The sequence below is a fragment of the Gymnoscopelus braueri genome, assembly GCF_963280865.1.
Source record: "Gymnoscopelus braueri genome assembly, chromosome: 2".
Lineage (NCBI taxonomy): Eukaryota > Metazoa > Chordata > Actinopteri > Myctophiformes > Myctophidae > Gymnoscopelus > Gymnoscopelus braueri.
Window position 1 is genome coordinate 49,406,334 of NC_137604.1, and position 24,694 is coordinate 49,431,027.

The following is a 24,694-nucleotide window of genomic DNA, read 5'->3' on the forward strand; positions in this document are numbered from 1 at the left end:
TTTTGGGCTTGTTTCCAAAAGTGTAGTTTCATATTTTGGCTTGCTTCCCCCATCTAAAAATATGTTGTGCCAAGGTCCCCCATACATGTTGTTAAAATGTTTCCAAAATATTCCAAATGTTTAACTTTTTTCCCAGAATGAAAATAGCAAGCAGGTCTACATGCTCACATCAGATCTACAAGCTCACAACGTCTTGCATCGCCATCGGGACGTGCTGTGAGCTTGTAGATCGGCTATTTTCAGATAGCCAATGCAAAAGTGCTTGCTTGGTTTAAAATGCTCATGTGGCCTAGTAGTCGCTTCCTTTGGGCTTGTTTTCCTAGACCCGGTTGCTTGTTTCTCTCACACAACCTGGCAACTCTGACAATAATCCCCCCATTGCTGTATCGACAACGCCACCGATTGGCTCAGCCGAACGTCACTCCCACTTCTCCACCGTCCAGTGCCACCGATTGGCTCAGACGAACGTCACTCCCACTTCTCCACCATCCAATGTGCTCGTGGCGTCGTTTTCCTGGTGCGAGATGTGACCGCATTGCTGCAAACAAACAAAGTTCGCAGCCAGGAGACACAATTCGAGGAGAAACACGCGGAGTTTTGCTAATGTATCTCGCCTGAGCCTGACGTTCCGTGACACTTAGATGTCGTTTTGTTGAATTTTGAAGTAATTTTATTTGTGGGTTTCGGAGATATACCGAATACACTGTGAAAGCTTCCCAGTCCAGAATGGAGACAGAGAGCTGAGCTTCATAACTGTCTGTCTGCTCCCCCAGGTCTTGTGTTTTTGTGGAGCTCTCATCGACACAGAGGTGGTTATTTTAGACAAACAGAGTGTATAACGTTACCATCACTATTCACAACATATTCGTGTTATTACTTGTTACAGTAGCTCAGTTTGACAACTCAGTATAATATAAAGCCGTTGTTTCGACGGGAGTTAATGCTATCTTTGTTTTGTTTTCATGTTCACGACAGATTCGACAATAGATGTCGGATGCAACCCAGTTCTAAGCTAAATCGATCCATCATTCTGTTCTAGTTAGGATTGTTATATAGGCGTAGATCTTTTGACAGTGTGTGGGGTTAAAACAAATAACCCCAAAACCAATACATTGATTAAAGCTAACATAATATGCCCATTAGGCGTTTTGGGGCTCACGGGTCTATTGTCTCTCGCTCTCAAACTCCAAAGCTGTCGTTTGGTTTCGCCAACATGAACGTTTCAAAAAGTGGCTACCGTGTCTTCTCTGCCAACTCCACCACCGCCTGCGTCGAACTGGCCAAGAAGATCACTGAGTAAGTGGATGTTTGCTTCTTTTCATAGCTTAGCCTGATATAATGTAGACTTAAGTTGGATCACAAGACGGTCAGCTGTCATGACCATGTGTCAGGGCTACAGCTCAATAGCTTGTATTTTGCAACTTCACAGGCAGATTTGGAAGACTAATATTATGTTAAAAGTGGAACCGCCGCATTTAACTTCCCTTTCGGTGTTCAGGTCAGCCAGGTGACCTGAAGTGATCGGATGTGTCTGTACTCTCTCATGCATGTATATCGTGTGACAGACAGGGCCGAGTACCCTGAATAGCCTGTTGTTTACACACACACACACACACTTTAGGTTTGTCAGGTATCAATGCACTATTTTTTTTTTTTTGGTATGCATTGTTCAAACTGTCATGTGGTTCTCATTCCTGCAAATTATTGTAAAACTTCCCTGTGTATATATTTTGTTGAAGAGCATTAACACTTACAGGAGATGGATTCACCTCTTTTATAAAACTGAAAGTAGCACCATAAGGCAGCTGCAAGCTACAGCCCATTCATGAAACAGAAAAGTTCTGATTACCTGAGGCCGATTCTACAAATGCCTTCTAAATCAGTGGTTCTTCTCACACTTTCACGATTTTAAGAAAATGTTCAAAAATAGCATATGTACAACTTAAGCTCGAAGTGACGCGCTGTGAGCTTGTATATCTGCTATTTTTGAATAGCCAATGCAAAAATCTAAAATGACACAGATGCTTTCCCAGTTTTAATGGGTAACGACTTTAAAGTCTAATATTGCACCTGGATAGCTTGGGTTATCCTCCGTCTCAAGTTTGTTTAATACAAATCCACCATTGTCATGTTATGAGCTGCTTTCTGTCAAAAAAAATCAGTGGATTTTTAGGAAACAAAAGACTTGACGGAGACACAAATGATAACCCAAGCTGTCCGTACAGGTGCAATATTAGAGTTTCTCATTGTTTAATACAATCACATAGGACTTTTCTGTTTCATGATTGGGCTGTCAAGGGACGGTATTGCAACTTAGATGCAGATAGCATTATAGCATATAAGTTGCATGTGGCTAACCATAAGGTACTTTGGTTGAAGGGGAGCAGCGTGTATAGCTAGGTCAATACTATAGGCCTCAACTCTGACTGAACATTAAATAACCCATCATCTTTCATATTGGTCAGATTCAGAGGTTGGCAAGGGGGAACAATATCATAATTTTTTCTCTTGCTCTGCAGCCTTACTTGTAAGTCAGCCAAGCAGTAGTTGTATAAGGGAAAAATGTGCTTACTCCCCATCATACTGTTTGGCAACAGTGGTGCAACAGTAGTGCAGAACATTAGGGTATTGTTTTGCATTGCAATCAGACAGAACTAGGTTTTGTTACACTGCAAATGTGAAGTCTGCTGATTAATATGTGTATGTATTGTGTATGATCACAGCACGCGTCACAATATTAACAGTTTAGTGAATATTGTGATGTTCTTAGTCTCTATTATTCTTTAAATAAACGTCAATAATTTTGGTTTATTTTGTGAAACATTACAAACCTATTTATTCGCAGCAGCTATTTTGACAGGTAGGCTAAACACAGCTGAAGGCTAATTGTAGGTGTATTTCATTTAGGTGTTTCTGTGTGCCAGCATCAAGTTAACTGTGCTTCCCATGCTGGCACACAGTTAATAAATGAAATGCACCCATGTAATTACCTTCAGCAGTGTTGCCAGTCAAAATTCTTCTGTGAAAATAGTCTGTTGCATTTATTTGGAATCCCACTTTGAAAATGCAATCCTTTTTATTTTTCTTAAGAAATAGTTAAATATGAGTGCATGACATAACTGATTTTACTGTACAATCTTATAGCAGCACGTTCTAGGTTCACTTTACAGAGCCATTGAGACCAGAAGGCCCTGCCTTGCCTACAGGGTTCCACATAAATTCCTCATACCCAAGTTTTAAGTTTGATTCACATTCAGACTCAGAGTTGCATGAACTCGCTCAACATAATGACAAACATGGGAGATGACTCACGGGTCAGGAATTACTTCAAAGTTATTTTATTGTATTAAAAAAATCACAAACTATACATAAAATATGTATTTGGTGTTTATTTAGTCTCTCAAAATTGTATACGACTGTTCAGCTTCAGTCGTGCGAGGAGGGAGCAAGACAGATGAATCGTTTTAATAACAAGACGACAACCCAAAATATATTGCTCTTCTACACATCTGTAGTGTAGAGGAGCGTTACATTTCTTAGAGAATGTTTGCATGTTTGCATATTGCGATCATATCTGTGATACTGCACTTCTAGATGTTAAAGAGGCAAACATTTTAGCTAAAATCATTATCTTATACTTTGGCTATTCTTTGCAGCGCTACGAGCTTGTAGATCTGCTATTTAAAAAAAATCTTGAACATTATTTTGTGCAAGTCTTTGAATATATATATATATATATATATATATATATATATTTTTTTTTAAAGCGGACATTTCTTGGTTATTATTACTCTTGTTTACCACACCCAGTGACTCCTTGGAAAGCCATGTTAGTGGGAGACCATACACTGAGTGCTTGCCTTGCACAACAGCCGATAAGAAGTAGCCATGTAATAAATGGCTGCCAGACATGACATAGGCTTGACTAATTGTTTGTTGACAACCCCGGTGTCTCCAGGAAAGAATGTCTGAAATGGACTGGTTAATGTTTTACAGCGAGTTATGAGTTTTTAGTTTGAGGCAGCAGTTTGTACATGTGCTTTTTCTGTTGACACACTCTTTTCTGTTTTTCAGACGTTTGGGTGTGGAATTGGGAAAGTCTGTCGTTTATCAAGAGTCAAATAGAGGTACAGTATGGTTGGGTTGGGCATGTAATTTCATAATTATTACAGCCTCAATCATTATTTGCATTTGCCCCTAATTTGTCTGTCATTTGCCCTTGCCAGAGACAAGAGTGGATGTGAAAGAATCTGTTCGTGGTCAAGACATCTTTATCATTCAGACCATTCCAAGGTTATTTTCCATGTCTATTATCTATTATCGTTTGTCTATATTGTCTATTATCACTTTACAGATTTGTGTAAACACATTTTGAAATTCTCCCACATTGTGCAATTGTAGTATCCATTATCAACCAAAATTTGCCTGTATTACAACATTTACTTGGGGTTACTGTTGAAATTCCAGGCAGGATTTTAACTTACTTAGCTGTCTGTTTCAGTTGGCAGGCATACAAATCACAATTTGCTTTGTAAATCATTGATAAAAGATATTTTGGGGTAAAAATCCCGAGGACAATGGACTGTGACATGAAACTGTTGAATTGTCAGACTAACCCGTACTGACAGTGCAGTTGACTGGCAGTATCTGGTAAAGTGAGACAGAGAGTATGATCCTGCAGGCCAGTGACCTCTTTGTTGGCGGTCTTGTTTCACCAACCACTCAAGGGCTAAAGGGATGCATGTGCTAATAAATGCCTTATAGTACAACTGCCCCAGTCTCAAAATAACAATAATTATATAAGTATGAGCAGTCAAGATTATATTGAATCATAACCAATGGTATAACCTATTGAAACCTACTGTAGAAATATATTAATATTACAGCATGCACTTGCTAGCTAATAGACTCGGCAGCTGTTTTGTTACATCTATACATACATATATATTTTGTTTAAAAGAGTATTGCATTTCTTAAGCAAGTCTGTCCTGCTTTGTGCTGTGCAGCCATTATGTGATTAGATCTTTATCATATCAATTATTAAAGAATGCCCCCATAGCTGTCGAGGTTAAATTTACCTTTTGGCTGAGTTCAGGTAAAGACACCTGTAAGGGCAGTGTCTAATTATGAATTTCCCTTTGGGGATAAATAAAATTCTTATATTTTATCTTAGTTTAGGGTGGGGATTTAAGCAAGTTAGTCTTCTTAAGGTGGCTCTCCACCAAACAGACTACTACAGACTGGCAGTAGGGTCCTATGTCAAATGATGTCAGATTTTCAGGCTTCCAAAAGTTCTGGTCGCCACACCGCACAAACTATTGCAAACAGTCAGCCAACTCCATACCAGGAGGTGGTAGTAGTCTGCAGGTCTCAGAGCAGCTGAGGCAGCCTGGACCAGCTTACCCCCTTTTCTCCCCAATTTAGTAGTTATGCCAATTAATTCTAACCTGACTCCGCCAAATGGAAGAAGCTAGCGACGCACATTTAGTTTCACAGCCTACTTCCATCTGAGACTCCGGTAGCAGAATCGATGCAAGACGGCGTTTCATTTATTCAAGCTACTTGGCAGGTGATTGGATGATCCCGGCCCTAGCAGCCGCTGATTGGTTCGTACACGCAGCGACCGGGTAGCTTTACTCCCTGAGCGATCCCAGATGCAGGGTGTATTGTGAAACTCAATACCGCCCCCATCTGGCTGAGTCAGGTTAAATCAATTCTTCACCACACACATTTCTGTGTTGTCACTGCTGTTGTATCCTACTGACTCACCTGCCAGTGAGGAGCCCCAGCCGAGAGGACGTAGAGCCTTCGTTCTACTCCTCCTGCCCAACACTCCCTGCTGACAGATGCCGCACCAGCCCGTAGGAATGCATGCAGTGACAAATAGTAGTAAAGAACCTAATTGTATTGGAACCTGTCAATAGTGTTTTTATTTTATCGTCGAGATCGGGAGTCGAACCCGCGACAAGCTGTCAAGCTGGATTATCAGCATACAGTATGTGGTATGCGCCTGGACCGCTAGGCCAGCGGGCGCCCTGTTATTAGTGCTTTTGTGGGGACCAACAGTGTAGATCCCATTCCATATGATGTACCATTTCTTATGTTTTTATTTCCCTTTCAGAGATGTTAACACGGCCATCATGGAGCTGCTTGTTATGGCGTATGCCCTCAAGACCAACTGTGCAAAGAACATCATTGGGGTCATCCCATACTTCCCCTACAGCAAGCAGTGCAAGATGAGAAAGAGGGGCTCTGTTGTCTGCAAGCTGCTAGCGTCCATGTTAGCCAAAGCTGGTAGGATTAATCTTCTACTGAATGTATTGTATGTTCTTAGTACTGCAAGCAGAATGTCCATGCAATGAGTGAAATCATGTGTAAAAGGAATACTCCACTGTTTTTCAACTTATGTTTTCTGAGCATGCAAAGCACAGATTGACTAAGCATCTACAAGTTTGTCAGTGAAACATTCCTTGAACCCAGTTGTTAGAATCGCCTCACACATGTTAATATATTTATGGAATTTGCCATGTATATACTTAGTCTCAGGTGTCTGGTTTACTAGTACATTTCTACCTGTGTGCATGGAATTCTGTGTTTGCTGTATTGGTAACCATCTTTTCCTTGTCGCTGTCTATTATGCTCTGTATTTTCTTCAATGTCCCAGGGTTAACTCACCTCATCACCATGGATCTCCACCAAAAAGAGATCCAGGGCTTCTTCAGCTTCCCTGTTGACAACCTGAGGGCCTCCCCCTTCCTCATTCAGTACATCCAAGAAGAGGTAAGACTCTAGATTGCATTACATACACACCTGTTTCAGAAAGACTTCCACAAACAAGTGAAAGGGTACAGAAATGTGGGTTATACCTTTTTATTTATTTTTATGCAGCCACAGTGCCATATTCACAAAACTGCAGTGTGGTGTGTTGTGTATTTATATCACAAAGATACAAAGTGTCCTACAAAGGACAGCAAAGATGAACAACAATAATTAACAGGTTGTCAATGTTTTTCTTTCCCTCATCTTCCAGATCCCAGACTACAGGAATGCTATAATTGTTGCAAAGTCCCCAGCAGCTGCCAAGAGGTAACAGCAAAGCTGGGACATGCAGGACCTGCAAGTATTGACGTCCTCAAGTTTTCTAGTCATACATTATGTTGCTCAATACTGGATGTTAATGTGACCATGATTGTAGATCTGTCTGGATGTATGCAAGGACTGTGTCTGAATTGTGGTCATTATTGCGAACGTGGAAGGAGGCGCGGCTTCGCCGCGTCTCCGCCCAAGTGCAGCTTACTATGAAACCGTGCTCGGGTTGTGTGTCTGTGTCTCTGTGTGCATGCACTGCCTGTGTGCAGCCGCCAGAATGTGCCAGAGTGCAGGAATGTAGACAATGCTCTGATTAAAATGCACAACAGCCTGCAAAACACACACACACACACACACCCCCACACACACACACACACGATGTCAATGTTCTCTCCCCATCACGGTGAAATAACACGGATTACAAGTCCGTAAATACACAATATTTTCGAGCTGCGGTCGCTTCCAGCGTTCGCGCCAGTGGCGTTCCCAGAAATTACATTTAGGGCAGGCGAGATTTTTTTCTCTACCTACCCCCCCCCCCTTCGGGGAAAATGTCGGGGCGAAATCTCGGGGGAAACAAGTTAACAACAACACTACACTGACTACAAAACTGAAAAACTTTTATGCCAGGTGAGTACAGGCTCAGACCCCCGCACCTGGCACTCCTGGCACCCCATGAAGATAAAGGCATACTACATTTGCATCACTATAGGCAACGTTGCTCTGCTGAATGGATACGGTAGTGATTGGCTGCCTGCCCGCGTGAATGGACGAGGAGGTCCGACGGCCACTATTCTCTTTGGATTTTTTTCACTGACTATTTTTCAGTCTTTACTTTATTTTCTAGGGGAGGCTATATTTTAGTTGGGCCTGCCCTGCCTCTATGGTGGGTACGCCACTGGTTCGCGCGTCTTACTTGTCATGTGTATCTGTGTTATTTCTGTCTGTGTGTATTACTGTATGTAAGTACTAGGGGCCGCAACCTTAATTGGCAGATATTCTGCTTAAATATGAGATTGGGAATGCCGATAATGCTTTCGAGTTGCCGATTGGAAAAAACGAATACATTTTTATCAATAAAAAAATAGTGCTACCAAGTTATATATATTTTTAATTGAGCCCTGCAATTATCTCACTAAACCATGTTGTGCTACCTAGAGTGCAATAGTGCACACACACATGGTTGTGTTGATCTGGTTGATGATTTGGCGATCCGTAGCAGTGGCAAAAAAAAGAAGAAATTGTTATCAGGGGCATCCCTACTAGAAAATACACATGTACTATGTGTTTACGTTTGTGTTACAGCAAATGTGTTATTGGTGTTTTTTACAACTAAGCCTAGCTTGTATGTGTTTTTGTGCCCAATGCTCCATGTGTCTACATAATATATTATGTATATTATACGGTATGTATCTGATGGATTCTTTGACCACTTGTGTGTTTGCGTGCCTCTGCGTTTCAGAGCCCAGTCCTTTGCTGAGAGGCTTAGACTAGGGCTGGCTGTGATGCATGGTGAAGCCCACCATGCAGAGTCAGACATGGCAGACGGTAGACATTCACCCCCTGCAGCTAAGACCACCTCTTCAGGACACCCTGGCCTGGAGCTGCCATGTAAGATAAGCTCACTCAATTATCCACACACACACACACACACTGGCAGTATGTTGGCAACTTCTCCATTTTCACAGTATTCCCTTTTCCATTTGTGCAGTGCTTGTATACAGGAATACTTTGCTTAGGTGTTTAAAGTTTTCATGCCCCGTGGGTGTTGCTAACCCATTTTACTTTTTCCACCAAACCTGTTCTTCCACCCTGACTCTATGTATTCTGTCTTTATTCTGTCTTTGTTCTGTCTTAAGTCATTCTCTGAGAAAGAAAATCACAAAGGAGTCTTAGTAGTAGTAGTGCTCTCTGCTCTTATCCTGCCTCTAATGTGATCAGTTATGATTTCCCTGCTTGTGATGACTCGTATTGTCCTTCTAATGAATGGAAGACCTTAATTTTTTTGTTATTTCATTTTAAATGTCGAACGTTATAAATGACCTTCGGTTTCTTAGCGCAAGTTCACATAACAACCTCAGCCTGTTGATCCTGTTCCAGATGTTCAGCCAGCAAATTACCCATTGGGTAAAGATTATTTTTACCGAATGGGTTCCCTGCACACACATAAACATGCATGCATCATTTCCGTATCCGCTCTAGACTCAGACTGGATCAGCAACCTGCAAAGTGAATTTATCCCACTAGAATACTTGACCAACCAATTGAAATAGTAAAATCTTCCCATTCATTAGAAGAACGACATCAGTCACCAGATGCAGGGACATGTTTTTGCACTGAGTCTAATTAAAGATAACCCTTGTTAAGTTTGAAGTTGAATTGGCGTATATAGGAGGGGTGTGTGATCTGAATCATATCTACATATATTGAATCTTAAAAAACAGAGTAGACTTTAAAATGACCCCAGAAGTGTTTTGATTTGTTTATCTAAGCTGTAAGCTGACGGCCACCATATCCATGTGTTTAAGATGGGTACGGTATTTTCCCCCCCATAAATATATTCTTTGAAGGCAGGGACCGCGTTTCTGTGTAGCAGTATTGCTACCTCATAGATGTGGCAGGGAAATGGCCAACCTTATGCAACAAAGGTGTTGTAAAAGTGTGACTTGTAGTTGTTGAATGTTGTCTATTGCCCCTAGATGCTAACATCTGGTTGGTGCGACAGGTTTTCTTTTGATTTAATACAAGACGTCTCACTGTAAGATAAGTAGCCAGGCTGACATTGACCAGCCTCAGTTATGAGTAAGAGCCTGTGTAGGCCCAATGCTGACCCTGCAGCATCACACACACACACACACACACACACACACACACACACACACTCTTACCCCAGTATGTGTTAGTGTCAGCAAACCCCACCTCATTCAATGAGACTTTCCTGCAGTCCACTGTGAAATACTGCAGGCATTGTAAGGACACGGGTTGCCCTTTATTCTAATTATAAGTTGGATTTATCTGCTCTCCATTCCTGTTCTCTCCATCTCCAAGCTGACTATACCATCCACATTCTTCTACTTGCTACTGCCTCCCCGTACTGGGTTGGGAGGTTGTTTATTGAGGCACTCACCGCTTCACTAAAATGAAACCTGAATTATAACCACAGGGTTTCCGCTAGGCAATTTTTTGTCCGGCCACCTTGACCGACAGGATTACATTTTACCGGCCAAAGAATAAATTATAATTAACATCACATGCATGTTTGCAGATGCATCCAACTGATAATTTCACCTTGTTACGTTAGCGCTGTGCTTCTTTCCACTTTATCACAGATGCAATCCGTTCTTGTTTTTATAGTTGACTAAATAATATATCTACTCCATCATGTAGAGGTGTCGCTTGCCAAAAAATAACTGAATAAAGTGGCCGTGAGTGAACTACTTGCACTGTATAAACAAATTAATATATGTTTTGGACTTTATATCGCTGTAGGTTTTGCATATCGTCGGTGTCCAGGACGAACCAGCTAACTCCATTTTCATCTTTTTTTTTCATAAATCAACGCTATTGAACACCCTTTACGTCTGTGTAAAGAATCAAAACATTTAAACCAATGAAAAGTATTAAAAAGCGCCTCTGACAAAAACTCCCAACTCCATTGGATCCTCAAACTGTCCGTCAAAAACAAACAACTCCCCCCCTCCTCTCCAGTGCTGCCTTTTAACAGCATGAGCAGAGCGCATGTGACAAGAAGAAAGGCATTCATAGCATTTCTGTCGCGCTAATATTTAAAGTCCTGTTTATTATTGTAAGCCTATATAATAAGTGTCATGAAGCATCAGGGCATTAATTCACACGTTGTTGTGATGCATTGTGAGCTTGGAGATCCATTGTTAAGGTCCTTACACACCGGGGCGATTTTTTAAAAAACCTTATAAAGTCAATGCAAGCTTCCACACCAGTTTCGCGGAGCGAAAAAAGCGTCTTTTAATTATTCGGAACGAGTCTGAATTTTGCGTATATTCGCATATTTGCCGGTGTGTAACCACCTTTAGCTTTTGGGAATTTGTACCCTTTTGAAACCTCTCCCTCAGCAGCGAGTGGAGCTTATTGTTGTTTGGACACCTAACTCCATTTCAGCTTGATTTCTGCTCGTCTGAAACTACTAACTCCACTTGCGCTGGATTTGGGTAAAGTGTTGATAATATAATGACACATGCAAGTATCTGACAATATATACAGTCACTATAGCAACTTTGATGAGGCAGTATTGCTTTGTTTTAAAAATATAAGGTTTTCTTCATTTCCTGAAAAACTTAGATTTAGTTTTTTCGTTTCCTGAACAATGAGCGTATTGGAGTTAGCAGGTTCACGCTGGACAGCAGAGATATTAAGTTGAATGCGAATTCAACCTTAATATGCAAAACCTACAGCTTTTGTTTTGTTAATGTTAATTATGTCATTATGAATGATGGTGCAAGGGAGGTTGATTACTTGCCTCAGTTGCCTGCAAAGTATGCGTCACCAACTTTCCCCACTTTATCCATTGCAGACAGACAGTCACTGCTTGCTTGTATAATATCCACTACCCATATGAATTCGGGTCCCTGTTTTATTATCGTCAATTGGGGCCAGCTTGGTTCAGATTCTATCATCTCGGAACCCTGGTTCTGTTTATCATAACACCCGAGCGTACCAAGAAGACTCGGCGCTGATTAGGAGGAGACACAGACAGCTGTATGAAGCTTGATTTGTGCTTCGCCATACGACTGTGTTGTTGCGTATCAAAAACAGCAGACATACAAGCTCACAACGCGGGCACCTTGTGATGAATTGTGAGCTTGTAGGTCTGATATTTTCAACGCTCGACACCATTGTACGATGAATTGGCTGATATATCCGATAACTGCAGCGCACAGTGCTGTAGGGGAATAAAGCATTATGATAGGTTTAATGGTTGTAAACTACGTATTGCAATGTTGTGTTACTTTATCCAAATAATAATATTAATAATGGGCTTAAAAGATAATATAGCCTAATGACAGCATTTTCCCAATCGGCCAGGGTGGCCGGTGATGTTTATAATTTACGGCCAATTGGCCGGTAAATACCGGCTAACAGAAACCGCTGTAACGATCAGCGTTAAATTGTTGTGCACATTGACAGTAGGCCACAGAAGGACCTCCACTAACTTTTTTCATACTTTTTTTAATTTGTGTAACTTAAATTTTTATTATGGGCTCTGATCAGGCTGAAACCTTGGCCATTTCTTTCTGACATCACAGACTGGCCTCATGAAGTCTGAGTTCCACATTGGAGCCACGCAGTTCCCATGTAGAATCTTTTTTATTATTGATTTTTTTTGCAATGTTTCCCCAGTATCTCTACACACAGCTGTCCCAGTATCTCTACACACAGCTGTGCCTTGATTCAGAGGTCTCAAAGATTCACTTTTGTCACAGTAAAATCCTCAGTGTTAGGCCAGACTGCACCAATGCAACTAGTTGCGACTCCTTGCAACAAAACTGTTTTAAGGCCAGTACACACCAATGCAACTCCTTGAAACTGCCATTGGGGATAATGGTTACAAGTAGTTGCAATGTTGCAAGGAGTTGCATTGGTGTGGACTGGCCTTTAGTTTAACTATACTAGACTGCCCCAACGCTCCTGATTTCGTGTATAGAGGGGCGGGTGTATGAGCCGGCGAGAGATTGCGCCTGATCCCCATTGGTTCACCGATCTGTCCGTCAACCCCCGCTCCGTTAACACAACATTACGAGCGACGCCCACTGCACTCTGGTTGGTTGGGAAATGAAACACTTCCTCATACCGAGTACACCGACTCGCTGGGCCAGGCTTTTATTTTTTTGCAAAACTAAACAATAAAAGCCTGGAGATCGAGGCTAAACTATACTAACACTGGGGGCCATATTTAGGTTATGTTTTATGCTATAATGATATTTCCTATCCGTTAAAACCCAGTGATCCTGCTTTGTGTGATTCTCTCCTGGATAATTATCCTGGATAATTATCTAACTGCTCTACTAATTAATTCTATCTACTGTTAATGCAGGCAGCAGGCATCAGGTTGCCTTCCCTGGCATAGAACTCCCAAGTATGACCGTAAACGCTGCCTCTCTGCTTCCCTTTTTTGTGTGATGTTTTATGATTCACTGCATGGAATGATGGTTACATTCAGCCACTGAGGGCTTCTATGTTATTTCAACTATGGACACAGAGGAAGGAAAGTTCTTAAACCAAATTAATAATAATGAAAATGCTATGATTTGGATAATTATTTCAGGTCATGTTAATGTAGACTTTTGTGATGTATACTATACTTGAAGACAACATAGGCAAAGTACGTAGCATTAAAAACTAAAACTAAAAAACTGAATTCACACAAGTTGGAGAACAATGTTAAGCACTTGGATAGCAATGGAGGTTCAGAGTTTTACCGGTTAACATTCGAGGAGGATTATGATACTGACAATTTGTGTGTTGATGATTTCTGTTTGGTGAAAGCCAGGAGAAAGTGTCTCGAATTTGTAAATCTTTTTTTTAAATTTTTAGTAGAGGAATTGTTCAAAGAAAGGCAGTTTAAATATAAACATACTTATATAAATATACAGCATACTTCTTTGTTGCCCTGAAAGCTGAGGTAAAATGTTAATGTGAATCTCATTCTGGAGCAAAATCAAAGTTGGTTTGACTAGTGACACAGGTAATGTATATTTTTATATATTAGTATATTATTTGCTCAACAAATTGAGCTTTTCGCTGTGATTGAGCGATTTAATGTATAACCCAACCATTTCCCTATACATTTGGCTGTTAGCCCACTATCTTTTGTTTCCTTAAGCTTTAGCTTTTGTGCTAATCACCATTGAATACAAACAGTCTCAGACATGGGAGTTCACATTTGGATCAAAACCTTAAATGGGTGTGGAAAGCAAATTAAAAGCATAGAGGTTTAGTTTACCAATTGTCAGACTGTCAGTGAGCTACTGGACTATGTGTACATTTAAATACACCAAGTAAACGGTGCATTTATATAGTGCCTCTCTTGAACGTGCTTTAAGATGTGCATTACATTCACCCATTCTCACACACTGACTGCAGAGGCAATAATGCTAGGCACCAACCTGCTCATCAGAACGTTTTCTTGCTTAACCCATTCAATTGGGAACACATCTGTGTCACTTTAGATTTCTTTGGCTATTCAAAAATAGCAGATATACGAGCTCATAGCGTGGCAACGAGTGCCACGGACCCCCATTTCAAAAGGTTTTGTTCCAGGGACCCCCAGAAGCAAAGATTTGAGTTACAAATGTTCGCTTTAAAAATATATATTTAAAAAAAATGTGCACAAATGTTCAAGATTTCTCAAAAATAGCAGAACTACAAGCTTAGCTCAAGCTCAAGAGCTTGTACATGTATATCTGCTATTTTTGAATAGCCAAAGTATCAAATAATGGTTTAAGTGGTTACACAGATGCGTTCACGGTTTTAATGGGTAAAGGACACTTTGACACGAAGCCAGGAGCAAGCCGGTGATCCTGAGCAACTGCCACCCCTAATCAGCCAAATTTGCACATGGTCTCACTCCTGGTATTTCCTGTGCTAGGGATTGTAGAAGAGTGTATGGCCAAAGGTTGTGCCTACTTGCTGGAAAGGGGAATTAAAAATGCATAAATATTTTCCTAGAACAAGGAGATTCAACCTTAAGGCACATTTGAATCATGAGATGAAAACGGCTTCATGTTATGTGTCCATGTTAATCACTGGAAGCTCTCAGTATCAGATGCTCTTATTTGAAATGATTGGAACATACTCCTTTGAATTATTGCAGGAAAAATACTTCGACTCGACTGATCTGATTAATGTACAGTACATATATTATCAAATTGTGGTTCACATTTAGTGATCAAAGGGCTGGATGTCACACAGTATGAGCAGGGAAAAAATGTATTCAATGCATTACAGACTACAATTCAAATGTTCAAAATCTGCCCTACTATAATTGTTTTATAGAAAATATGTCATTTTTTTACATTTACTAACTGAACTACAGATCACAAATTGCAGAATGTCTGTAAAATCAGGACAGATGTTCTGCAAGTGGGAATCTGTTTCCTTTTTTATTTTTGTTTAATTGAAATTAATATGAGCTGATTTGCTTGACACGGTTTTACTTTTGTTCATTTCTGTCATTTGCTTGATCGTTTACCTTTTTCTGGGCCGAAAGCTCTGGCTCAGCAATATGATTCTTGTTGATTTAAAATATCTGTTGGCTTATGCAAGTTCCCATATCTCTTTGAGTCCTGCTGCTTTTCACAACCAGACCTGAATTCACCCCACTGATGGCCTTAAAAGAGTTAAATGTGCAGGGCTGTGATTTGTGTGTGTGTGTGTGTGTGTGTATTGCACTTGGGAACAGATACTGAAACTGACTTGGAAGAGGGTTTTACAGCATGACAGGTGTGTGGTGTGATGTGTTGCGGTCTCTGCAATTGAAATACGGTGGTTTGTAGATAAGTTCAGGGTTGCAGTGCACGTGCTAAAGCAGATCTTAAACAGGTGCTGCTGGGTTGAAAAAAAAAACATCCAACATCCAAAGTAAGTAACTGGGAAACTGCACACTTTATGGTTCAGGGCAGGCCACATCAGCTAAGACCTGACTAAGGCCCTGGCACAAAACGTAATTATTGCTTGCTTCAAATAAATGGTACTATGTAATTAAGTGTGTGGGTTCCCTGCTTCTTACTTTGAATGGGATTTAAACCATATCCTCTTCTGTAGCCTCATATTTTTGTTTTTAAACCTGAAAAGCGTGTGGTTTAGTTGGATTTCTGTTGACTTGACATGGTCCTTTTTGCATGATTTTTGGCAGGTTTTTAATACCAATCCCTTCTCAACTAATCTACTTCGCCTTTTTAATTTAGTCTGCGTATCTTTTGTACCCCCATAAATCGTACTCTTGGTTGAAAGTAATGGTCCTTTGTCTTGCAGTGATGATGGCCAAAGAGAAACCACCTATCACTGTGGTGGGGGATGTAGGAGGAAGGATTGCCATCATTGTTGTAAGACCTCTGCACAATACAATTTTCACACAACATTGATTGAATACTTTATTAACGTTTTGCAAAAAGTACAGAGGTACGGTTATACAACAATGCTAAAAGGATAACACAAAAAGCCCCGAGGGATTGTTTCCATTGTGGTCCTATGTATTAAATTCGTCAAGACATATAAAGACATACAATATATAAAAGACATGCAATGCATTATAAATTATGGGATGGCTTTTATTATTGGGACATCCTGCATCATGTGAATGCTGTTTTTAATTATTTGGTTTAATATTTTATTTTATTTTGACAAATATATTTGAAAGTGTGCCGGTTTTAGTTTTACAGTCTGTTTGACACTGTACACAGAAAAAAAGCAAACATGCAAGGCTATTCTAGAAGTTTTGTGATTCCCAAAGCTGAAACTATGTAATTGATAGAAGTAGCGCTAGGATATGTTGAAATGTATGAGTCATCAATAATTTAAAATCATAACTAATCCTTTTCTTTGTGGCCACTCTTTTAGGATGACATCATTGATGATGTGGACGACTTTGTTGCAACAGCAGAGATCCTGAAGGAGAGGGGAGCCTATAAGATCTACGTCATGGCCACACATGGCCTGCTGTCTGGAGAGGCCCCACGACTTATAGAGGAGTCTGCTATTGATGAGGTAAACCATTCAATTCAGGGCTCAGGGTATGAAGACTATTTTGAACCATTCACTTCATTCCACTACATGAGTAAAGAGTATGTAGAACCAAATATCAGCATAAGTGGTTACATTCTTTGACTCAACAATTTGTGGCCATAGCGTAATAATCGAATAATGAATGGCTCATAATGGGGAAAGACATTTTTGGGGGAACTAAACAAAGCTGGTTCCAAATCAGTTACCAGTCCTATTGCACCCTCAGGTGGTGGTGACCAACACTGTTCCTCATGAGGTGCAGAAATTGCAGTGTCCAAAGATCAAGACTGTGGACGTCAGTATGATCCTGGGAGAGGCCATCCGTCGCATCCACAATGGAGAATCTATGGCCTACCTGTTCCGCAACATCACCACAGATGACTGAGGCTGCCTATGTGTACACATACTCACTCACGCATTCCTGTATACACTTAAGCACACATAAAAAGCACATACTAAAGGACCAAGAATCCACAGCATACCACAGTTATTTCTTCTTACTTTTGTTTTAGTGTGTTTCATTGTACAACACATTGACAGAAATAGCATTTACTTCCTGGTAACACGTGAGAGCTGTCAGTGGGAATGTTGTATTCTTATGCTATGGACCAGATGAGGAAGATAATAACATAAGGATAATAATGTTATAATGATAATCGTGATGGTAATGATGACAATAAAAACTCATTATTAACTTCATTAATAACTTCATCATGTCCATCATCTCATCTGCCACGCGATGTATTGTGTACAACACCTGATAAGACTACCAATCAGAATTTGCTTAATAAAACTATCTTGGATGAATAATGTTGTCATCATTTGAACATTATGCATTTTAACTATGGCATTCTGTTCACACTGTTCGTAGCTCCCAGTTGAAAAATGTGTATTAATAGAGTTTGGCACTCTGACCTGCAAATGAAGTTTGTAGATGCAGTGCAAGTGTGAAGACTAAGCTTAACCCTGTAGTGTAGGTGAATTAATAGCACAAACAACTTTCAGTACCAGTTTCAGTAACCGATTAGGCCTCTTGTTTGAAAGGCATGGAAGAGCACGACATCTCTAAACTTGCATAGCAGCTGCCTCATGAGATCACAGGTCCGTTCTGTGTGACGAGCATATATGGCTGTGCCAGTTTATAACCTCTCAGCTTCAATCTGTAAACCATAAATCTGATCATAGGAGTTGGAAAAGCTTGTAAAACTTCTGCAAATAGGCTTTTGTCATAAATTGTCTATATTCAGCTAAACATAATTTAGAAAAGGAAATATGTACACAGTGACAAATTGTGACTTGCTTTTCAGTAGGTCATATGTGGTTTGGCTGTTGAGCCTCAAATTGTTTGTAAACATTAAATACTTAATTTAATATTACTATATGAATTAATACTTTAATTCATATAGTCCTAGGTATTATCTGACTAAAGATATACACTTAAAGTACAAGGTAATACCTTATGTTAGCTAGGTTAATTATTGAGCTTAATTCTATTATTTTGAGTAGAATATAATGGCTTAATAGTAGGAACTTGTAAAACATTATTGTTCTACCATACAGAAGTGTTTCACATTTAGCCTGTGCTCATTGTTTCATAATGGAGGAACAAGACCACGTGTGGTTTGTAATAACACGCTTGTCTCTGCATTGTTTCGGCTTTTAGGTCATTTGATTCTACATCTTGCCTTTCCACTACAGTGAATAATAGAGCAGGACTGTGTCCAGAACCGTGAACTTGTTCTAAACGCCTCAGGATTCAATTAGTCTGCTGAGGAGCTTTGACCAAGTCCAGGGGCAAAGACTTTACTATAGGGCATCACACATTACACATTAAGTGAATGAATTAACACACTGATGAAACACAGCAGCAAAGCCTTTTAAACACAATGGTTAAATGATGTAAACTGCAGTGTAAAAAACAATACAAACAAAAGTATCTAACCTTAAAATACACATAAGGAAATGTGACTCAGTTCTTTTTTCGTTTACTGCAGCCTCTAATAAAGAATCAAATGATAGTGACTGAGCAATACCAAATAACGGTGAGATAAAATGCATACCTGTTAATATATCATACATTACAGCATTAGTAGTAAGTCCACACCTGCATGGCTTTGACCGAAGCTGTTGGGCCTCCATTCTTGAATGTGAATGAACACAGGCAGTGTGTAAAAGACTGTTAAAAGTGGACCGAAAGAGGAACTAGAGACCCAACGTTTACTAGGCCACTTCCTCAAAATGAAACAGGAAATTTAGTTCAGTCCTATCTGATGGAGAGAGGGGGATGTGCATGGACCTCAGTCACCTCAGTGCAGCACACAAGTTACTGTGCTATGCAGATTTATGGACCAACTTGTCAGCTGTTTGAAGAGGCATGTCTGATTCACTATTTAGTATGAAGACGTTTAGGTTTTTTTATGTATCTGTATCATGGTGTTAGTATCACTAGAGGTGTAGAATAAATAATAATTGTCTTCTAAAACTCTAATTCAGGGTATTATTGAACTATGTGTTATTTTCAGTATGCAGGCAGATATAACCTATTTAAGTGAGAATGTAGTCTTTTTTTCTCGCCAGCAGAGGGCGACATACACCTAAATACAAGAACCATGCTTTCCAGAAACTCATAACATCAATGTAAACAAACACTGATTTATTTCAGCTCACCAGACCCTAAAACTACAAATTTGATTTATTCAGTGACAAACCTTTCTCGTATTTAAAGTGAGCATGAAAACTCAAATCAATGGAAGAGAGATGCATTGTTGATTAGTGAAGTGTAATACTGTCTGTGACCCTAACATGCTATGTCATAGATGATTAAGCGGATTAGGTGGGTGTGTTTTGTGTACCAAGTGGATGATGGATGTAGGCCAGTATGACAATCACACTAGATTTGCATTTCAAAATGAGTTCTTTCTAATTGTACTGCACGTGTGCACTAGAAAATATTCAGTGACTTAAATACATTTTCATGAGATTACAGATTTTTCCAGGACCTCTGCATTAAGTTGAACTTAAACTGTTGACTTAAAAATGAAACGTGAGATGGCATAGATTTACAATTTTTGTCTTTATTTTATTTAGTAAGCCTTTATATTACACTTGCAATTTGTAAAATCCACAGCAAAACCATTTAAGAAAAAAAAATATGAATTTATAAAAACAAGCTCATTAAAAAAGAAAAGTGCATTTACATGAACTATCTGCATTTCACCACTTTTTTAAATGTATTTTTATTTTCTATTTTATTTTGACAAACAACACTAGCATACCTGATGACAAATTAATTTCAGATATTGGATAAAAAAATGTAAACAATGATACGCTACAGTTTTTGTTTGTTTTACATGAAAAATAACAGAAGGACATTAAATATTATTTTTCCACATTTTGTTTTCAACAGTCCAAATGCCTTATTGTAGACTGTAGAGGATATTAAATATATGCAAAAACTTCCCACATTTTGTTGTACATTCCAAATCCCTTGTTATAGATCAACGTTAAATGCAAATAGAAAAGCTATACATTGATCTAAACACCAGCAGCATGTCACCAAATAAGCAGCAACATTACTTTAAGTAAACATGAGTGGTATAAATGTCTTTTCTCTTTTTTTCTCTTCACTCCATTCAGTGTACTTGAGGGGCAATCACAGTTAAGTCTTACTATCTGCCTCTGTCTCAGTTTGTTTTGCAAAGCAACACTTTTCACACTTTTCTAGAGCATTTGTAGCATTACTTCACAATCTATTTTCTGCCTCCTCCTCACACCCACTAATCAGGCATCTCTCCTCACTTCTGTCCAGCACTTCTTTTGGCTGACCTGGCACACACAACACATCTTGTGGTGTCCTGATCTCTCATCTTCTGTTCCCAATCTGTTCTCCTATGTTAAAGTATAGGCTACATCACATCTCGTCTTTACAATGTCTCAGTTTATGATAAAATACAGCTGTTGGTCTTGTTCAGGGGCGGCCGGAAGTCGGTGTCTTTGGGGAAGGTCTCCCTACGTCTGCGCAACGCAGGACTAAGGCGGCTGGGCAGGTTGACCTGCTGAAGGAGCTCCTTGAACACCTCCACCACATTGATGTTGTCTTTGGCCGAGGCCTCTACGTAACTGTTGTTCCACTCCAGCTCTACAGTCGACAACATGTCCTCGCTGGACACCTGACGCTCCTCCATCCGGTCTGCCTTGTTCCCCACCACCACAATTGGCGTGAACTTGTCTTCCTTGACCTCCAGGATCTCCTCTCGGAGGCTCTTGACCGCCTCCAGTGACTCGGAGTCGTCCACGGCATACACCAAAGCGAAGGCGTCGCTGTTTTGGATCGAGAGTTTACGCATGGCTGGGAATGAGTAGCTGCCACTGGTGTCCAGGATCTCAACCGTCACCTTGACCCCACCAATGTCATACTCCTTGCTGTGCAGCTCCTCCACCGTGCGGCGGTGTTTGGTTTCAAAGGTGTCCTGGAGGAACCTCTGGATCAGGGCAGTCTTGCCCACTCCTGCTGCACCCAGAAACACCACTCGAACCTGGGTCTTCTCTTTCACTGCCAGAGACATGCTGATGATGCTTTGTCTTTGTTGATGCTCCTTGCTTAGATGAGTTCAGAAAATTCACAACAAAAATTGAGCCTGCCTGAATTAAACTCACTATAAGGAGGTTCTAACTCCTACAAAATGTATGCATATAATTATTTGGTTAATTTGGTTAATATCTGGAATTCTTTCCTCAGCAAAGTCTTTTCTTTTTAAAGCCTTTCCTTCTTCACATGCCAGCGTTGTATTCACTGGCAGTAGTAACTGACAGCAGGGTTTTGATAAAGCCTTGCAGACATGACTAGTGTGCAGCCTTGGTTACACACACTGCCTTTTATGCTTGTTGTTGGTCACAGAGATTCCATGCCCTCTTCTGGTTTGAACCAATCAGCACCTGGCAACCGATCCAGGCAGCCAATGACAGGGCAGCATGCAAATTGGCTTAGGGGACCAGTTCAGGAGGAGGAAAAAGGAAGTGAATAGGGGAAAAAGAGACTGAAGCATAGAAATGCTGCCTGGCAGTGATTATATATATTATTATTCAGTGGGGAAAATGTCATAAATGATTAAGCGGATTAGGTGGGTGTGTTTTGTTTTCTATTCATCTTCATGTCATTCTTACAGCTTGATTTGCACAGCATTGAGGGAAATTAGAGGGGGGAAACATCAGCAATTCTCCAGGATAGTTTTGACCAGTGATTCTCAAACTGGGGACACCCAGGGGTCCTTGGGAGGTTCCAGGGGGTCCCCCAGCAAAATTTGTTTAACGACTTGAACCCTATACATCAGCCATTTGAAAATAACCAATGTACAAGCTCACATTTTAAAATGTTAAGCACAAATCTTGTACCATGGGGGTCTCTGGCACAATACATTTTAATTTGGGGGTCCTTGACTTGACTTTGCCTCTCTTGACTGTTTTGTAGTCTACTGTATGTATTGTTATTAATGACAATGTTTTTTTTAAGATTTATTTTTTGGCTTTTATGCCTTTATTGATGTAGGCTGACAGGAAAAGGGGAGAGAGATGGGGAGTGACATGCAGCGAAGGCCATTGGGATCGGGACTCGAGCTCGCAACACGCAGTCAGGCTGCACTGAGCCTAGGTGCCTGGACCGCTACGTCAGCGGCCCAGGCCTGACAATAATATTTTGATAGAACCCAGGTTTGATGTCTACTTGTTATCCTAGTTACATTGTAGCACATCATTGTTTTCTTACCACTCTGATTCCTCGAGCACTTTTCCTCTTGCGATTAAATTATTGGTCCAGTTCCCTTTTGATTAAGTCTGAGCTCATTATTAAACCATAAACCATCTGTTACATATTATGCTCTGACACTTCTCTGTGTGAATAATGTGAATTAAGCAGCCGAGAGTGAAAGGAATGCTAATAAGCTTATCAGAGACATGATAAATCATTTACCTCAGTGGATTCAATCTTGGACTTGTGAGATATAGCATGCAGAAAAAATATTGCCTGCAAAGCAAGATTATTGGACATTTGCATATTGTAACTCTCTGTTCATGTTTGTAGAAATGAAAGATGGGTTTTCTATTAAATTGAATACGAATCACATTGTGCTGAAATTACTTATGAAGGTCAATTTCCTGTTTTGAACAGCAGCCTATCAGACAGTTTAATGTGATTATGCTGCTCATATCTCTGCATTCACAGTGGGCAGTCAGAGCAATGCCTGAGCTAATCCCATTGGGCTCTACATTGGATTGGTTATTTTGTATTTCATTATTAAACAAAGGCTGTCTGTCTTTAATAATAGGTTTACCTCAAATTACTGTCCAACAGCCTGTATTGCATGTTCTGGCGCAGATGCCAATGCTGTCCTTATCTGTCACAAATGGTTCACAATGAGCAAGACAACGTTCTACATAAGGCCATCATCAGTTGGTGACGAGACTGTCTGGTTTTGTAGTATTAATCAGGTGACCAACAAGTAAATGCATAGTCTAGGAAGAAGTACCGCATATACTTTATCCTTGTGATGTGCTTTTACTTCAGTGAAATAATTGATAGATTGATTGATTGCAAAAGCAGAGGAAAAAACATCCGATTTCCCTCCTGCTGTGTTAGTTTCTTAACAAAAAGGACTGATGTTGCGCAATACTAGAGGATTTTAACTTGCAGTGTAGGATGTAATTTAGTCTAGTAGTCCATTAGTCTGCGTGACTCACCTTCATTATATGTCATCCATCTTCAGCATCCAATTAGAGGTGATGCATTGCCTGTAACTGTTTCAGACCAAATTGTCCCTGTCCTTCCCTATTATATCACAGTTTATGTATAGAGGAAAGGCTGATTTGTGATTCCCCTGCATTTCTCCTGAGACCACGGTTGTCTCACTGACTGTGACCGTCTCGTCCATTTATGCACCAGGGAACGAACCTTAGTGAGCCCCAGGGAACACTGTACAGCTCCTCAGCATGCGCCACACGGACAGAGATGTACACATGCCTTGAGAGTACTGTTTTTGACAGGCAGCCGACCGCTCTGGGATACAGTACAGTAGGAAGTGATTTAGTCCAAACTCACAGTGGGGGCTAAAGGATGTTCACCACTGTGGAATTTCAATCAGAGCCCCAGAAAGTAGAATGTTCCTTGGTCAGAATGCCCTGGCCGGCTCTAATAAACTCATGGTCATATACAGTATGTTAAGGAGCCAAACCAAACCTATTTTACAATGTATTATTATTATTATATTTTACTATAGACTTCACCCACTCTGTACTGGACAATGTGACCATTAGCACGCCCAGATGCCGAACCTGCTCTTGCCAGATAGAAGCGTAGTCACCGTTGGGAAACTCGGGCAATGACCTCACTAATTGAGCTGTTGCCCCGCCTATAGTTGCTGAAAGATGGAGGCGAGATAAAAAAAATACTTTTGTATTTGATGGATTTCACTGGAGGAAGCTACAGTATTTTGTATCAGCATAGTACCAACTTTTGATATTGAATGCTTCTGTGGAAAATCCAATAAACAAAGTAAACAAACATTTTGCCCACCCTAAATGTTAATCCCGCCTACGCACCTGTTGCCAGATGCTGGTTACAACACCAACAAACAAAATAGTCAAGACTTATACATGCACGTGTACGTGTACTACAGTATGTATGTATAGATGATCATATCGTCACTGTCATGCCTAATTAATGCTTCGTCGTATGATGGTGTCGCACGACAAACATGGCAGATCTACAAGCCCACAACGCGTCGAATCCGTGACGCGCTCTGGGCTTGCAGATCTGCTATGTTCGTCAGGCCTCAAGCAGAAACCTTAACCCTTT

General features: G+C 40.3%; 2 protein-coding genes across 4 annotated transcripts; one reads left to right on the forward strand and one right to left on the reverse strand.

Moving 5' to 3' along the window:
* Positions 1-512: 512 nt before the first annotated feature.
* LOC308103818 (phosphoribosyl pyrophosphate synthase-associated protein 1-like) lies at positions 513-17,658 on the forward strand. 3 transcript variants are annotated; one of them, XM_080453995.1, is made up of 11 exons: positions 513-809; positions 1,144-1,296; positions 4,075-4,127; positions 4,227-4,293; positions 6,122-6,294; positions 6,665-6,780; positions 7,031-7,086; positions 8,552-8,700; positions 16,099-16,169; positions 16,684-16,830; positions 17,075-17,658. In XM_080453995.1, the coding sequence occupies exons 2-11, from the start codon at positions 1,214-1,216 to the stop codon at positions 17,231-17,233; spliced, it is 1,074 nt and encodes a 357-aa protein (XP_080310121.1). In that variant the 5' UTR covers positions 513-809; positions 1,144-1,213; the 3' UTR covers positions 17,234-17,658. The 3 variants fall into 3 exon arrangements, with proteins under 3 accessions (XP_080310121.1, XP_080310120.1, XP_080310119.1); XM_080453994.1 differs by having other exon boundaries at positions 1,193-1,296; XM_080453993.1 differs by having other exon boundaries at positions 513-1,296.
* Positions 17,659-19,902: 2,244 nt separating this feature from the next.
* LOC308102566 (GTP-binding protein Rhes-like) lies at positions 19,903-21,681 on the reverse strand. The gene has a single exon (XM_080452335.1). The coding sequence runs from the start codon at positions 21,411-21,413 to the stop codon at positions 20,787-20,789; it is 627 nt and encodes a 208-aa protein (XP_080308461.1). The 5' UTR covers positions 21,414-21,681; the 3' UTR covers positions 19,903-20,786.
* Between the last annotated feature and the right edge of the window lie 3,013 nt (positions 21,682-24,694).